Source organism: Pavona decussata, unplaced genomic scaffold, assembly GCF_977016875.1.
Source record: "Pavona decussata unplaced genomic scaffold, jaPavDecu1.1 SCAFFOLD_88, whole genome shotgun sequence".
Classification (NCBI taxonomy): Eukaryota; Metazoa; Cnidaria; class Anthozoa; order Scleractinia; family Agariciidae; genus Pavona; species Pavona decussata.
The window spans coordinates 403,510-421,273 of record NW_028145505.1 but is presented as its reverse complement, the minus strand read 5'-3'; the positions used below and the strand labels follow the sequence as shown (position 1 = coordinate 421,273).

General features: G+C 38.1%; 1 protein-coding gene across 1 annotated transcript in view; it reads right to left on the bottom strand.

The window, feature by feature from the left end:
- Positions 1-520: 520 nt before the first annotated feature.
- Positions 521-17,764, bottom strand: part of LOC146474557 (uncharacterized) — a 66,327-nt gene continuing 49,083 nt past the window's right edge. The window contains exons 7-12 of the mRNA XM_085116935.1: positions 5,394-5,465; positions 3,629-3,700; positions 2,994-3,065; positions 1,913-1,984; positions 1,249-1,320; positions 521-596 (exon numbers count right to left, since the gene is read on the bottom strand). Of these exons, the coding sequence (XP_084973061.1) occupies positions 521-596; positions 1,249-1,320; positions 1,913-1,984; positions 2,994-3,065; positions 3,629-3,700; positions 5,394-5,465 (436 nt within the window). The remainder of the gene's footprint in view (positions 597-1,248; positions 1,321-1,912; positions 1,985-2,993; positions 3,066-3,628; positions 3,701-5,393; positions 5,466-17,764) is intronic.

Below are 17,764 nucleotides of genomic sequence, written 5' to 3'. Positions count from 1 at the left end.
AGAATTAAACATGCCGTGCTCTAACATATATAACCCTTAATTTAGACTGGTGGGGGGTAAATGATGCCCCCGGCGACTTTGAACCTGAATAGCTTTTTCAATATTTGCACAAACGCCATGGATTTTCAGGACTTTGTCAGGTATTTATCCGAAAAAGTTTTGGTATTATCGGCTGAAGTTCATTGACTTTGGTGTTACCATGACAGGCAATTGTTGACACAAAAATTTTTTCACAAAATTAATATGGGGGGAAGAAATCCCCCCACAACCCCTTCCCAAAGTACACAATGAATAAAATGAGTTAGTTGTGATACATTTTGTCCGCTGGATGGCAACTTGTTCACGTTGGATAAAGTTATTAACTTTTTGGAAAAAACGAGACCTTGGACGTTAGTAGTTAATGGAACCCAAAAACAAGACCAAGGACAAGTATTAACGTCTTTAGAAGCGAATGGAATCTATCGACAAAAAAAAATAATGGAACATTTTTGTCGAATTACACCTTACTGATTGTTCTCACTTACAGCTGTGTCAGTTTGACAAGGTTCCAAAAAATCCCGCGTGGTAACATCTTAATATTATTGCGAGACAAATCCCTGTTGACCCAGGAAAAAAAAAACAATAAGGAATCTAGCAAAATACACAGCTTTTCATAACGATAAGATTTACATTGGCTGAGTTTATTAACTTACTTCAGCCACTCAGCTGATATAAAAGTTACGCGTTTCTCTCCCAATCATCCAGCACCAAAGTTTAACTTGGCCCCTAGCAAATTTATTTCTTTTCATTCTAGTCGATACAATTTTAATCATTCAAAATGAGCGTAGATCTTAAGAGTTTTATGAACCTTGATATATGCATTTGAACTCTTCAATTACAACATCTTGCTAGGGCTCAGCTGGTGCGCAATCTCGTGGCAAAATTAAAAGTAACTGACACGAACAACTGCACTCATTAACATTATAACTTTTTATTCAATATTAACGTTAGACGTGTAACCACCAAATCCACATCTCCTGTCCTCTTAGCTTGAAAACACATTAAGATGATTTTTACGCGGATAGATTTCATTACTAGGATAATCATGTAAACTCATTTCCTGAATATTATGCATGTTATAGCAGTACTATTTGGTTTACTGTGTTTTAAGCGCTACTCATTTATTATTTTAGGAGACTAAAACTATTGGAGATGAGTAGTAGCACATGACGAAACAATTGTAAGAAGATTTGATCTCTTGATACTCACAGTTCGTCCAAAATTTTGAGATCTGCAAACAGTTCAGCATGTAACTTCTCGATATTGTTATTGTGTAACCACCTTCATTAGACGAAAATGAAGCGAACAAAATCAGTTGAGCCTATCTGATATTGACATTGGTCGAACAGCACTAGGTTGTATAGGAGAAAAGAAAATAAATCCAAGGTAAAAAAACAACTATTTCAACTAGCTGAAGCGTCAAAACGAGATTGAAAATGTAGAAAGCAGGAAAACATAATTAAAACAATTAAACTTCTTAAGCATCATTACAGTCATGGGTGAGTACGAGATTGGGTTTAATCATTAATGAAAATACCCTGACCAAAAGGTTAATATGTAAATTAAGATTGACAACTGATGACAGATTCATTCTTAACAGTTAAGCCATTAAACATAGTATAATCCGAGAGGGCTCGACATCTTCTGAGTGTTTTCAAAAACATGACATACCTTAATTTATTTACACAGACAACCGAGCATGTTACGGAGGAGGGTACGGATTGTGCCTGCGGCAATCATTTGAGGTTCAAAAAGTTATTATAAGTTAATGAAATAACTTTTACAGCATTTGAGAAGACGCCATGAAACTTTAGGACTTTTTCAGAAACTAAAAAGTGGTTATACTAACTTGAAGTTAGATTGCTTTACTCACAGTTCGTCTAAATCTTTCAATCCACGAAACAGACTTTTGTTTAACAGCGTCAGGTTGTTGCTGTTCAAACGCCTGCACAAGTAACGAACATATCAAGGACTACTGACTATTATATTCCGAGAATTATACTTGATTATTATCGAAATTATAATGTTCAAATTCATTCTTATTCTTGTTTGTCGCGAGATTTGTCTCTATATATTGTTTATATAAAAGTAGGAAAATAATAATTATATGTACAGCCACATTGTAATAACTTGTAAAGGATGTATTAAAAACCCAGGGAGACTAGACATTATAATTTATATCTGGGAGCTTTAGCACATAGAGGGCGTCCATTAAAAGGAGATATTTGATAAGCTCAAACAACTTCATCAATTTTAAGATTTGGAGCTGTAATGGCTCAACAACTCCCTTAGCTATTGTTCTCAGTTGTGTTTCCGCATATCAGTATCGCTTCCAAAGTTACGGTCGACAAACTACTGAAGTAATACTTCTTCAGCTACTTAATTCTCCGTTATATATATCCTCGAAAGCTCTTCACCTGGCCCTTTAGTGCGCATGAGGAGTTCTGGTCCCCGTTGTTCGAAAGCCGAGGAACGCTAATCCCCGATTCAAAATTAAGCAAGGTTTTCTTCTCGCTCATTAAAAGGGTTTTTAAAAGTTAAATTTTAAGCTAGCGATAAAGAAGAGTCTTGGACAAAACTGAGGAACAGAAATCGTTTTGAAGATTCTTCACTGGTTAGCAATGAAACTCAAATCAAAGTTCACGTTACCCCAGGATTAGTGTAATCGGGCTTTGACTGAACTCTGCCTTGAACGCAGGCTTAATAATTATAAATTATTGATTAGTTTGGATTCACATGAAATAAGCGTTTATTTGATTTACTTCATGTGAAAAAACAAACAAACAAACTAACAAACAAAGGAACAAACAAAAAACAAAGAAACTAATCAGGCTGATAAAGGGTTACCCTGCGGATTGAATTTGGTCATTATCCGTTGGTCTTCTTAAGTATCAAAAGTGTCATAAGAATTGAAAGTGTATCGTTTATAAGGAAAAGAATAGAATGCTACTTACAACCGGATTAGCTTTTTGTTGTGGCTGAAGATTTTTGGTGGTAGGTTTTGCAATTTGTTGTACTGCATATACCTACAAACATAAAAGAAAAAACTCGCGATAAGAGATAGGGAGGCTTTCAATGATCGTGGTATAGGCCATTTCCTAATTGCTGTGAACCAATCTAATCTAATTTCCATCTAATTTTCATCTACAGCAAAGTTTTATTTCTTTAAATTAACAAAAGTGCCAACAGGGGCAGCTATCACAACAGCTGTTGTTGTTGATTTTCTTAGCTTGCCAGTAATTGTTTATCATTGAACATTTTCGCCAGCTGTTGGCACAAGTAAAGGTAAAGTTTTCTCTTCTTAATGAATCTATGAATTACCCTCAGAAGATGTTTGTTTGGGGTTTTAGCTTACACTTCATCATGATACACAACACTCTTTTTTTAAAAGGAACCAATTCAAAGAAAAATTATCAGGCGGACTCTCTGAAGTTTGGACCGTGCTATGTAAAACTTTATCAACTTCTTAGCATTAACTCAAACAGATTTTTTTTTAATTAATCAAATGCAATAAATCATTGATCCTTTATGTAGTATCTCTTGAGTTATATGTTTAAAGTGTGCAAAATAAGGCAAAAAATTTACTTACAAATACTTCAAATTCCTCAAGCCATGAAACACACTTTCGTTCAACTGAGTCAGATTGTTGTCGTTCAAAAGACTGCATCATTTACAAAGAAAACAGATCAAGTATATTAGCAAGGTGGCTTCATTCAAGGATGACAACGTTTAATATCGATCATGGTAAAGAAACCCATTATGGACATTGGGAATGACTAAGGTCACCGCGTTGCTTTCTATAGGTTAGTAAACAAAAATTCGCTTGTTGCGAATGGTCATGGGCTCTAACATCGTTAGGGACAAGATTTGTTCCGGCCACTGAAGGAGTGAACTGTTAGTTACATTAATGGTAGTGTTAGAGGCTGAAAGATGAATGCTGTACATTTATGTATGTTGCAGAATGACCTTGTAATTAATTTCAAGTGTCTTGAACGAGACAACATTAAAGGACGGTTCATCCTTTTGCTACTGCGCATGCGTCGTGTGCATCTAAAGATGGTCCGGGAATCTCCGGTTTTTTAAGAACGGTGCCTACTAAAACAAAATATTAATTTTTTTTCGCTCGGTTTATGATGATGCGGAAACGCAGATCTCACTAAAGATTATTGGGCCTAAAAATAAATAAATCAATCAATATAAGGATAACCAATTTGGAAACTGAAATTCTTCTATTGTTATGTCCTTTAAAACCTTTTAGTATTATTGTTAGTGCATTATCTTCGAAAAATATAGGCAAGTAGCCACTGTTTTTAAGTAAGGGCTTCGAAAACACATCAAAAGACGTTAGGAAATGTGACTTGTAAGTAAACCGTTGAGCCGGTCCATGAAGAAATTTGTACTTTTAAGGTACCTATCAATAAGTTCTAAACAGCTTCCTTAACGAATTTGTCAGAGACTTAAGGGAAGGAATGAAAGTTGCTTTAACTCCAGTTATTAATGGGATATATATTTACTCCGACAACACAATGTTGTCGTGTGTGCAAACTGATCCTGCATTGTTTGACCAAACTGAAGACATTTTGGTTTTTCCAGGGTAGTGGGATTTTACATGCCCCTCATTGGTCAATGTAACTTGATATGGAAAACCGTCTCAAATGTCGTTGCGATAATGAATTGCTGCTTCATTCAATGTTATTAAGTGATGCAAATATGGAGCTTGATCTAGAAAGTGCCTCTGAAACGCGTTATTTTGTGCCTCCTACTTATTTGGAGTTTAGGCAGGAGTGTTTTGCCAGGTTCTAAAAGTAGCATTGCTGGAGTTGAAAAAAAGCATCTTGAATTAAGCGGAAGTTTCTGGAGTCTTTGTCTGCGTTCCTACGGATTTTCTTGAGTGCTAAATCGGATCACTTGGGTAAAGAACACAAAGAAAACATGTAAAGAACAAGATGATCAAGAACACAGGGAACGACTGCAGATAACTCCCACTTTTCTGAAGATGCTTTAATGTGACTTGAAGGGGTTTCGGTTCGAGAAAACTGTTTTACGGGTACAATGTTTATTGCCAGCAAGTCGATTTTTTATAACTTTGAGAGCTAAACCATTAAAAACTTTACAAGGCCAAGAAGTACCTTGGGCTAATTTATACGAAGAATTACCACCAATCAATAGGAAATGGATTTGAAAAAATCTTCTAGGAGTTTTGAGAAACGGATCACCTGCCTCAACTGAATACGAGTTTTTCACCCCTGGCTAAAAATTTTATACCCACTTTTAAGGTGGCCTGTTTTTAGTAAATTCTCTGTCTTTTTCATGCGTTGCCACACACTCTGAAAAAAGTTCCCATGTTCACTTACATGGTGTCCAGCTCAGGATTGTTATCAAATATTCCTGAAGGTAATTCTCGCAACCCATTGTTTTCCAACCACCTACCAAATGTAATGAGATGTAGAACTATACAAAAGGGCCAACACAAACACATAAAATGACAACACTACATTTCCTATATAATTATGCTTAGTTTAAGGTAACTTGTAATTTTTCTCACCTTTGGAAGATGGACACTTCGTTTAGCCATTTATGACATACAAGTACGCACTTTACCGCTGATCACTAGTTCGTGGACATCCTGAGGTGTCGTCTTTCAATCGAGGTTGAGAAAAGATAAAATCGGCCTAAAGGAAGTGACGTCATCGGGTTATTCTTCGGACCAGCCACGATCCGAGATCCGATTATACCGGAAATTGACCTGCATTCACTCTCTTTTTGTAGTAATGGCGGACGACGTCGGTGAAATAAAGACTTCGAACGTTTGTTAGGATTCGTTATGGTAGAATACAGAGTTCTTTCTACTTTCGTTTCTCGGCGTCTGAACTCTGATCTCAAGGATTTTACGCTCGATTTGTGGAAGAAACGTGGAACTATGAAAACAGTCAAGATTTGCTCAGGTAACATCGACCTACGGGAGGTTAACATCGACCTAAGGGAGGTACGTTTTATAGCACCACGTTTGTATCGTATGTGTTATACTGGCACAATCGTACACATGGAAAGCTTATTTGCAAGCATTAAAACTTACAATCTTGCAGGGGCTTTTCTAATCGTTGACCTGAATGTAATTTTATTTATTACCAATTCATAACATCCACCTACAGGTGGCAGGTCTATTCCGGGGGTGAGGGGTGGGGGGTGAGAGGTGAGGGGTGGGGGGTGGGGGGGAGAGGTGAGGGGTGAGGGGTGAGGGGTGAGGGGTGGGGGGTGGGGGGTGAGGGGTGAGGGGTGAGGGGTGGGGGGTGAGGGGTGAGGGGTGAGGGGTGAGCCAATTGTTCGAAACGAATTCTAGTCTGAAATGTCAGCCGTCTCTTCTCCCTAACCCACAGGGGGTTATGGGGAGGAGACAGCTGACATTTCAGACTATAACAATTCAAGATTCAAGACTGTAGTTTCTTTCCCCTATTTTACTGAGATCTGAGACGCATCTAATACCCGACATTCACTAATGGAGTGTATTGTAACGTGGTACATGTGACACTGATAAGTCTCCTGAGAACTATAATTTTTACATTATTGCTAATTTATTTGAATTTAATCAGTGATTTAATTCACACACTATCTTAGGTGCTAAAACAAAATGGGTTCCATAGCAGCCCAGAAACCCCTTTCACTTTGTCATACTGTCTCCATATATGACCCTCCACGCGAAAAGAGGGCTTATGGATTTCACTCCAAATAGTGAATTTTTTTCACGGTCACGGCGCGGGTATTTGAAACTTCACACTGTGAGGTGGAAATTTCACGCCGTGTTCACGCTATTCCGAAACATTTTCACTCTGGGAGTGAATCTGAAGACTGGGAAATAAATTCACGCCGCCCGGTCACGCCGTGAAAGTAAAATTGTAAGGGAGTGAAATATTTCACGCCGTGAAATGTAAACCTCGCCGTTAAATTTTTAAATGGCGTCAGATTGAAAAATAATGAAAATAATTTACTAGGATCCGGTTACGTATCACGGCGAGTTTAATAAACAAAATGCCCCAGTAAACATACTTCTGAAGTATTATAAAGCTTTATCCATTATTTACGCCAAAATTTCACACATAAAACACAATATCCTTGATAATAGTGTTTTGCTTTTGTTCAGCCAGGTCAACTTTCAGGTCAACTTAAGAACGTGTTTTGTGTTCATTTGCATGAAATCAACATCTTGTGATAATGTTGTCAACAGCCTGTCAAAGTTCATTATTCCATTGGTTGGTTTATCGGTAGCCTGAGAACTGAGGCGCCTCTTATCGCGCTTTAGTATGAATTGAGATGCGGTTGTTGGCAGACGTAGTATCTCAGAACTATAAACCTGTGATCAGGCTCTCAGTCTTGGTATTTTAAAAACCATTCCTGCAAAAATTTAGCGAGCGACCGCGTAAAAATAAATAAGAGCACTGCTAAAATTGGGCCTTATCACAGGTTTAATGGGGAAACCGACTGAACTTCTGTCAAGGGACATTTAAACTCACCCCAGTTAAACTCACCAAACCACCCCCACCCCTCACCCCTCACCCCTTACCCCCCACCCCACACCCCTCACCCCCGGAATATACCTGCCGCCTACAGGAGGTTAACATCTACCCAAGGGAGGTAGAGTTGCCTACATTGTACATTTTATAGTTTATGTTTTATACTAGTCAATTCTTACGCATATAAGCTTACACTCTAGCAGGGAAACTTGGGATCATAAGGAGCTTTTCTATCATTGACTTGAATTTCATAATTTTCATTTCTACCAACTCATAACATCCACCTACAGGGGGTAAACATCAACCTAAGGGGGTTTATGGTATTATAATAAGGAAGGATGGACTTGAAGGAAGCTTACGAATCTTAAGGGGCTTTTGCACTTCGTGTACATGCCGTTTTAGAATAAGTTTATTTATAAAGAATTATTATTATTATCATTATTATTATTATTATTATTATTATTATTATTATTATTATTACTGTTATTATTATTATTATTATTATTATTATTATTATTATTATCAAGAAAGGGGAGCAATATGCCAAAACCATTGTCATGGATGAGAAGCCGAATTTCATTCGCACTGTTAAGATCTGCACTCATGTGTCTTAGAGGTTCTAGGACAATACGAAGAATTCAACGTGACATCAAGAACGCGCGGACATTGACATTGAAACTGCAAAAGGGGCCATTTGAGAGATGCGTATTTTGTTTATGTTTTTTTCTTTTCTTTTTATCAAGTGGAACTGATTTTAAAAAGCCGAATTTAATTTTTTTAAAAACTTCATGACATTTGTTTTTTTTTTCTTTTTCTTTACAAAAACATTATGCTTGAAAGTAGTCTCAGTTTCTTTTTTTTTTTTGCAATCAAATATATTTATAAAAAAAATATTACTGAAATTTTGCTTGAAAATATGACCTTTTTTTAATCGAAATGAATTGTAAATTGGTTTTTAATAGCTCTTTTTTATATACTTTTAACTTGTAAATAACAATTTGTGTGGAATATTTTAATAAAGATTATTATTATTAAATTATTATTATTATTAATATTTTATTATTATTTTATTATTATTATTATTATTATTATTATTTGAAAAGCCTTTTAATCTCACTAGAATGAGATTAATGAGAGTTTTCTCATTTTTTTATTTACACTCATAACAATGGAAATTATATAATATAATATTATCAATATTAGTTTGTAGCCAACACAGACCTACCCTGGGCCAATTATATTCATCTAATGAAACACTTTTACAGCCATAAAGATTTGCTGTGAGAGGTGTTATGGGTTTAAATAGAAAAATTGCAGGTGCATTAAAATAGCATAATAGCTGTTATGATGATTAAAGGCAATTGTTCTCTTGTTGTTGTTGTCATTTTTTCTTGGTTGACCCCATCAACCTGTAATTTCCACATTAAATTTCGCTAGAAGTGACTGTTTATGACTGTTGAAATGATAGATCATTTTTAAAAATATAACCCTTAATACGTCAGAATTTATTTTAATTTAATTTGTGATCTGACTTACAAGAGGTTTGACTGTTTGACTGCTTCATTTTTTATTCTCCATTAACCAAAAAAATACAACATAAATACATTAAAGATGATACACAATATTCCTACTAAACTATTTACAAGATGAAATGTGTTAAAGGCTAGGAAGCCTATATAGAAGCCTGGGGCTTATTAACTATAGGCTTCCTGGAACTATAGGATAAACCATAGAAGTTAATGGTACTGAATGAAAATTCTGATTAAATTTTTTTTTAAAAGAAGAAAAAAAAGAAAGAAAGAAAAAAAAAGAAAAAAGAAAAGGTGTGAAGCTCAAAAGAGTCAATTAAACTAAGAAAGAAGGAATTTTTTAAGTCTTTTGCCAAACAAACTGATACTTTCACTGTTTTGAATTTCACGACTAAGCGAGTTGAAAAACGTAGGACCTTGAACCGAATTGAGAATTTTCGAAGATTAGTTCGACAATTAAAAAGGCCCCGTTCAGACTAGGTGCCCGTTCCCGGTTCTTGGGCACTAGTCTAAACAGAACATTTTGTCGGTGCCCGAGCAAAAATCTGGGCACCGTGCCCGGGCACGGGCACTACCTCCAAGAGTAGTACTCGGGCACCGTTCCTGGGCACGGTCACTGGTGTAAACAGGATTTTGTCAGTTCCCACGTTTTTTCCTCATGCCTCCTTACGATACAGCAAACAAAATGGCGGGCGCTAAATTGAAGAAGGAGAACAAGATTGCTTCTTGGGCAACAAGGAGTCTGAACAACGTCCTTTTTAGTGCCCGGGCAAAGATCTCTGGCGCGGGCACCTAGTCTGAACAGGGCTTAAGGTTGGAATTTCTTGTATTATAAGAATGTACCTGGCTTGCAAGGGTAAACATATCACGAAAGTAATTTGGAGGTAAGCTTTTTTAAAAAAGATACAGAAATTTACCTATTTGGTATAAATGTCAGAGAATTTTAAAATCTCCTGTTCTTTAAAAAAACGGTTACAACTTGGTGTTACGGAGCACGAATATATGCCAATTAGGATATGCTATGCTTGCATAGGAAGTAAGGTTGTTTGGTTCATGGGTAGGGTTGATAGGGTTTGTGGGTTCAATGGTTTCATGGTTTCATGGTGTCAGTGGTTTCATGGTTTCGTGGTTTCGTGGTTTCATGGTCTCATTGGTTTCCTGGTTTCACTGGTTACATGGACAGTTACTGGATTCATTGTTTTACTGGTTTCGTGGTTTCATAGTTTCTATGGTTTCATGGTTTCATTGGTTTAAAGGTTTCATGGTTTCATGGTTTCATGGTTTCATGGTTTCATGGTTTCATGGTTTCATGGTTTCATGGTTCCACGAGTTTCATGGTTTCATTGGTTTCGCGGTTTCATGGTTTCTATGGTTTCATGGTTTCATTGGTTTCACTGATATCATGGTTTCATTGGGTTTCGTGGTTCCATGGTTTCATTGGTTTCGTGGGTTCACTGGATTCATGGTTTCATTGGTCTCGCGGTTTCATGTTTTCTATGGTTTCATGGTTTAGTGGTTTCATGGTTTCATGGTTTCATGGTTTCATGGTTTCACTGGTTTCATGGTTTCATGGTTTCATGGTTTCATTGGTTTCGTGGTTTCACGGGTTTCGTGGTTTCTATGGTTTCATGGTTTTATGGTTTTATTGGTTTTGTGGTTTCACGGGTTTCGTGGTTTCGTGGTTTATATGGTTTCATGGTTTCACGAGTTTAGTGGTTTCACGGGTTTCGTGGTTTCGTGGTTTATATGGTTTCATGGTTTCACGAGTTTAGTGGTTCCATGGTTTCATTGGTTTCGTTTGTTCACTGGTTTCATGGTTTCATGGTTTCTATGGTTTCATGGTTTCACTGGTTTCATGGTTTTATGGTTTCATTGGTTTTATGGTTTCATTGGTTTTGTGGTTTCACGGGTTTCGTGGTTTCGTGGTTTTTATGGTTTCATGGTTTCAGGAGTTTAGTGGTTCCATGGTTTCATTGGTTTCGTTTGTTCATTGGTTTCATGGTTTCATGGTTTCATGGTTTCTATGGTTTCATGGTTTCATGGTTTCATGGTTTCATTGGTTTCGTGGTTTCTATGGTTTCATGGTTTCACGGGTTTCGTGATTCCATGGTTTCATTGGTTTCGTGGGTTCACTGGTTTCATGGTTTCACGGGTTTCGTGGTTTCATGGTTTCATTGGTTTGGCGGTTTCATGGTTTCTATGGTTTCATGGTTTAGTGGTTTCATTGTTTCATGGTTTCACTGGTTTCATGGTTTCATGGTTTCATGGTCTCATTGGCTTCGTGGTTTCGTGGTTTATATAGTTTCATGGTTTTACGGGTTTCGTGGTTCCATGGTTTCATGCTTTCATGGTTTCATTGGTTTCGTGGTTTCACGGGTTTCGGGGTTTCCTGGTTTCTATGGTTTCATGGTTTCACGGGTCTTGTGGTTCCATTGTTGCATTGGTTTCGTGGGTTCACTGGGTTCATGGTTTCACAGGTTTCACGGGTTTCACGGGTTTCGTGGTTTCATGGTTTCATTGGTTTTGCAGTTTCGTGGTTTCTATGGTTTCATGGTTTCACTGGTTTCATGGTTTCGTGGTTTCATGGTTTCATTGGTTTGGCGCTTTCATGGTTTCTATGGTTTCACGGTTTAGTGGTTTTATTGTTTCATGGTTTCACTGGTTTGATGGTTTCATGGTTTCATGGTCTCATTGGTTTCGTTGTTTCACGGGTTTTACGGGTATATAGTTTCATGGTTTTACGGGTTTCGTGGTTCCATGGTTTCATGCTTTCATGGTTTCATTGGTTTCGTGGTTTCACGGGTTTCGTGGTCTTCTGGTTTCTATGCCTTCATGGTTTCACGGGTTTCGTGGTTCAATGGTTTCATTGGTTTCGTGGGTTCACTGGGTTCACTGGTTTTATGGTTTCACGGGTTTTACGGGTTTCGTGGTTTCATGGTTTCATTGGTTTTGCAGTTTCGTAGTTTCTATGGTTTCATGGTTTCACTGGTTTCATGGTTTCATGGTTTCATGGTTTCATGGTTTCATTGGTTTTGTGGTTTCACGAGTTTCGTGGTTTCCTGGTTTCTATGGTTGCATGGTTTCACGGGTTTCGTGGTTCCATGGTTTCATTGGTTTCCTTGGTTCACTGGTTTCATTGGTTTTGTGGGTTCACTGGTTTCATGGTTTCACGGCTTTCGCGGTTTGATGGTTTCATTGGTTTCGCAGTTTCATGGTTTCATGGTTTCACTTGTTTCACTGGTTTCATGGTTTCATGGTTTCATGGTTTCATTGGTTTCGTGGTTTCACGGGTTTCATTGGTTTCGTGGGTTCATTGGTTTCATGGTTTCACGGGTGTCATGGTTTCATTGGTTTCGTGGTTTCACTGGTCTCGTGGTTCCATGGTGTCATTGGTTTTGTTGGTTCACTGGTGTCATGGTTTCATGGTTTCACGGGTTTCGTGGTTTCATGGTTTCATTGGTTTCATGGTTTCACTGGTTTCGTGGTTTCATTGGTTTCATTGTCTCAACGGTTTCATGGTGTCACGGATTTCGTGGTTTCACGGGTTTCATGGTTTCATTGGTTTCGTGGTTTCACGGGTTTCCTGTTTTCATGGTTTGGTGGTTTCACTGGTTTCATGGTTTCACGGGTTTCGTGGTTTCTTAGTTTCTATGGTTTCATGGTCTCACGGGTTTCGTGGTTTCACGGGTTTCATGGTTTCATTGGTTTCGCGGTTTCACTGGTCTCGTGGTTCCATGGTTTCATTGGTTTCGTGGGTTCACTGGTTTCATGGTTTCACGGGTTTCGTGGTTTCATGGTTTCATTGGTTTTGTGGTTTCACTGGTTTCGTGGTTTCATTGGTTTCAATGTCTCAACGGTTTCATGGTGTCACGGATTTGTGGTTTCACGGGCTTCATGGTTTCATTGGTTTTGTGGTTTCACGGGTTTCCTGTTTTCATGGTTTCGTGGTTTCACTGGTTTCATGGTTTCACGGGTTTCGTGGTTTCTTAGTTTCTTTGGTTTCATGGTTTTACGGGTTTCGTGGTTTCATGGTTTCGTTGGTTTCGTGGGTTCACTGGTTTCATGGTTTCACGGGTTTCGTGGTTTCGTGGTTTTGTGGTTTCTATGGTTTCGTGGTTTCACGGGTTTCATGGTGTCACTGGTTTCATGGTTTCATGGGTTTTGTGGTTTCAGTGGTTTCATGGTTTCACGGATTCTGTGGTTTGATGGTTTTACGGGTTTCATATTTCTACTAGTTTTGTGGTTTTATGGTTTCATTTGTTTCGTGGTTTTACTGGTTTCAGGGTTTCTTTAGACTCGTTGTTTTACGGGTTTCGTGGTTTCGCTAGTTTCGTGGTTTTAGTGGTTTCACGGTTTCACTGGTTTCATGGTTTCACTGGTAGCATGGTTTCCCGGGTTTCGTGGTTTCAATAGTTTAATTGGTTTTATTGAAAAAGAAGAATAAAAAGAACCTTTTATTTATTTATACCGCTCAGGGTAGCCCCTTCAGATGCAAAAAGCTGTATGTTATCAATGGGAGCCCTTAGCACAACAATGTACTAAAACTATCATATACATACACATTAAACTAATACTGATAATAATATAGATAGAAAACTGTGTACGAATAAAAGATTTAGAAACAAAAAAATACGAAATATCATCAAGATAGTTCGTTAAAAAGAGTGCAACCATAGTAATAAAAAGATCGTTTTGCGATCTCTGTCCTTATTGCAGGCACCGCGGGATTCTTGCTTCCACAGCTTTCGTGATTACACCGGTTTTGTAGTTCAGTTCATAAGTTACCTAGTCTCCAGAGTATTCTGTATTTCTGGTTCCATGGCTAGCAAAATAAGCGTATTAACAGCAAGTAACACACTCTGGAACTAAAACAAAGTGGTTTTATTTCGAATTATAAATATACGAAATATGATGTTTGTTGCTGACTCATATGCCCCGTGAGTAAACAAACAACACGTGTTGAGTTCATTGTATCTACGCCAAAAGGCCACAAATGTTTTGAGTTGTATTTCAGAAACTACAAAACCAGGAAACCAGTAAAATCACGAAACCAGTGAAACCACGAAACCATGAAAACCCGAAACCAGTGAAACCACGAAACCAATGAAACCATGAAACCCGTGAAACCACGAAATCCGTGACACCATGAAACCGTTGAGACAATGAAACCAGTGGAACCACGAAACCAATAATACCATGAAACCACGACACCACGAAACCCGTAAAACCATGAAAAGGTGAAACCACCAAACTAACGAAGCCATGAAACCAATAAACTAATGAAACCATGAAACCCGTGATACCACGAAACCCGTGATACCACGAAACCCGTGAAACCATAAAACCAGTGAACCCACGAAGGCAATAATACCATGAAACCACGAAACCCGTGAAACCATGAAAGCAGTGAACCCACGAAACCAATAAAACCATGGAACCACGAGACCAATGAAACCATGAAACCCGTGAAACCATGAAAACATAGAAACCACTAAACCCGTGAAACCACGAAAAAAATGAAAACTTAAAACTATAAAACCATGAAACAATGAAACCATGAAACCATGAAACCAGTAAAACCATCGAACAATAAAACCACTAAACCATGAAACTATAAAAACCATCAGACCGCGAAGCCAATGAAACCATGAATTCACGAAACCTGTGAAACCATGAAACCAGTGAACCCACAAAACCAATGAAACCATACAATCACGAAACCCGTGAAACCATAAAACCATAGAAACCACGAAACCAATGAAACCATGAAACCATGAAACCATAAAGCAAGCGAAACCATGAAACCACGAAACCAATAACACCATGAAACCAGTGAAACCATGAAACCATGAAACCCGTGAAACCACGAAACCAATGAAACCTTGAAACCATAAAACCATAAAACCATGAAACCATGAAACCATGAAACCAGTGAAACCATGAAACAATGAAGCCACTAAACCATGAAACCATAGAAACCATAAAACCGCCAAACCAAAGAAACCATGAAACCACGAAACCCATGAAACCAGTAAACCCACAAGACCAATGAAACCATGGAATCACGAGACCCGTGAAACCATAAAACCATAGAAACCATAAAACCAATAAAACAATAAAACCATGAAACCAGTGAAACCATGAAACCATAGAAACCATGAAACCACTAAACCATGAAACTAGTAAGACCATGAACCCATGAAACCATGAAACCATAGAAACCATGAAACCATGAAACCATGAAACCATGAAACCATAGAAACCATGAAACCATGAAACCACGAAACCCGTGAAACCATAAAAACCATGAAACCAATAAAACCATGAAACCAGTGAGACCATCACGCCGTAGAAACCATGAAACCACGAAACTAATAAACCATGAAACCATGAATCTAGTGAAACCATGAAACCATGAAACCATGAAACCACGAAACCAATGAAACCATGAAACCCGTGAAACCACGAAATCCGTGACACCATGAAACCGTTGAGACAATGAAACCAGTGGAACCACGAAACCAATAATACCATGAAACCACGACACCACCGTAAAAACCGTAAAATCAAGGAAAAAATGAAGCCAGTGAAACCATAGAAACCACGAAACCCGTGAAACCACGAAACCAATAAAACATTGAAACCATAACACCATGAGACCATGAAACCATGAAACCAGTGAAACTCTGAAACAATGAAACCACTAAACCATGAAACCATAGAAACCATAAAACCGCGAAACCAATGAAACCATGAAACCACGAAACCCGTGAAACCATGAAACCAGTGAACCCACGAAAACAATGAAACCATGGAATCACGAAACCCGTGAAACCATGAATCCATAGAAACCACGAAACGAATGAAACCATGAAACCATAGAAACCATGAAACCACGAAACCAATGAAACCATGAGAGGCAGTGAAACCATGAAACCATAGAAACCATGAAACCCGTGAAACCACGAAACCAATGAAACCTTGAAACCATAAAACCATGAAACCATGAAACCAGTGAAACCATGAAACAATGAAGCCACTAAACCATGAAACCGCCAAACCAATAAAACCATGAAACCACGAAACCCATGAAACCATGAAACCAGTGAACCCACGAAACCAATGAAACCATGGAATCACGAGACCCGTGAAACCATAAAACCAATAAAACCATAAAACCATGAAACCAGTGAAACTATGAAACATAGAAACCATGAAACCACGAAACCACGAAACCACGAAACCATGAAACTAGTGAGACCTTGAAACCATGAAACCATGAAACCATGAAACCATAGAAACAATGAAACCACCAAAACCAATGAAACCATGAAACCATGAAAACCAATAAAACCATGAAACCATAAACCATGAAACCATGAAACCATAGAAACCATGAAACCATGAAACCATGAAACCATAGAAACCATAAAACCGCCAAACCAATAAAACCATGAATCCACGAAACCATGAAACCAGTGAACCCACGAAACCAATGAAACCATGTAATCACGAGACCCGTGAAACCATAAAACCAATAAAACCATAAAACCATGAAACCAGTGAAACTATGAAACATAGAAACCATGAAACCACGAAACCACGAAACCACGAAACCATGAAACTGGTGAGACCTTGAAACCATGAAACCATGAAACCATGAAACCATGAAACCATAGAAACCATGAAACCACCAAAACCAATGAAACCATGAAACCATGAAAACCAATAAAACCATGAAACCATAAACCATGAAACAATGAAACCATAGAAACCATGAAACCATGAAACCATGAAACCATAGAAACAATGAAACTGCGAAACCAATGAAACCGTAAAACCAAGGAAAAAGTAAAACCAATGAAACCATGAAACCATGAAACCATAAAAAACCATGAAACCGCGAAACCAATGAAACCATGAAACCACGAAACCCGTGAAACCATAGAAACCATGAAACCAATGAAACCATGAAACCAGTAAAACCATGAAGCCATAGAAACCATGAAACTGCGAAACCAATGAAACCGTAAAACCAAGGAAAAAGTAAAACCAATGAAACCATGAAACCATGAAACCATAAAAAACCATGAAACCGCGAAACCAATGAAACCATGAAACCACGAAACCCGTGAAACCATAGAAACCACGAAACCAATGAAAGCATGAAACCCGTGTAACCACGAAATCCGTGACACCATGAAACCGTTGAGACAATGAAACCAGTGGAACCACGAAACCAATAATACCATGAAACCACGACACCACGAAACCCGTAAAATCATGAAACCAGTGAAACTGCGAAACCAATGAAACCATGGAATCACGAAACCCGTGAAACCATCAAACCATAGAAACCACGAAACTAATGAAACCATGAAACCATAAAGCCAGCGTAACCATGAAACCATAGAAACCATGAAACCACGAAACCAATGAAACCATGAAAGCAGTGAAACCATAAAACCATGAAATCAGTGAACCCACGAAACCAATGAAACCATGGAATCACGAAACCCGTGAAACCATGAATCCATAGAAACCACGAAACGAATGAAACCATGAAACTATAGAAACCATGAAACCACGAAACCAATGAAACCATGAAAGCAGTGAAACCATGAAACCATGAAACCAGTGAACCCACGAAACCAATGAAACCATGGAATCACGAAACCCGTGAAATCA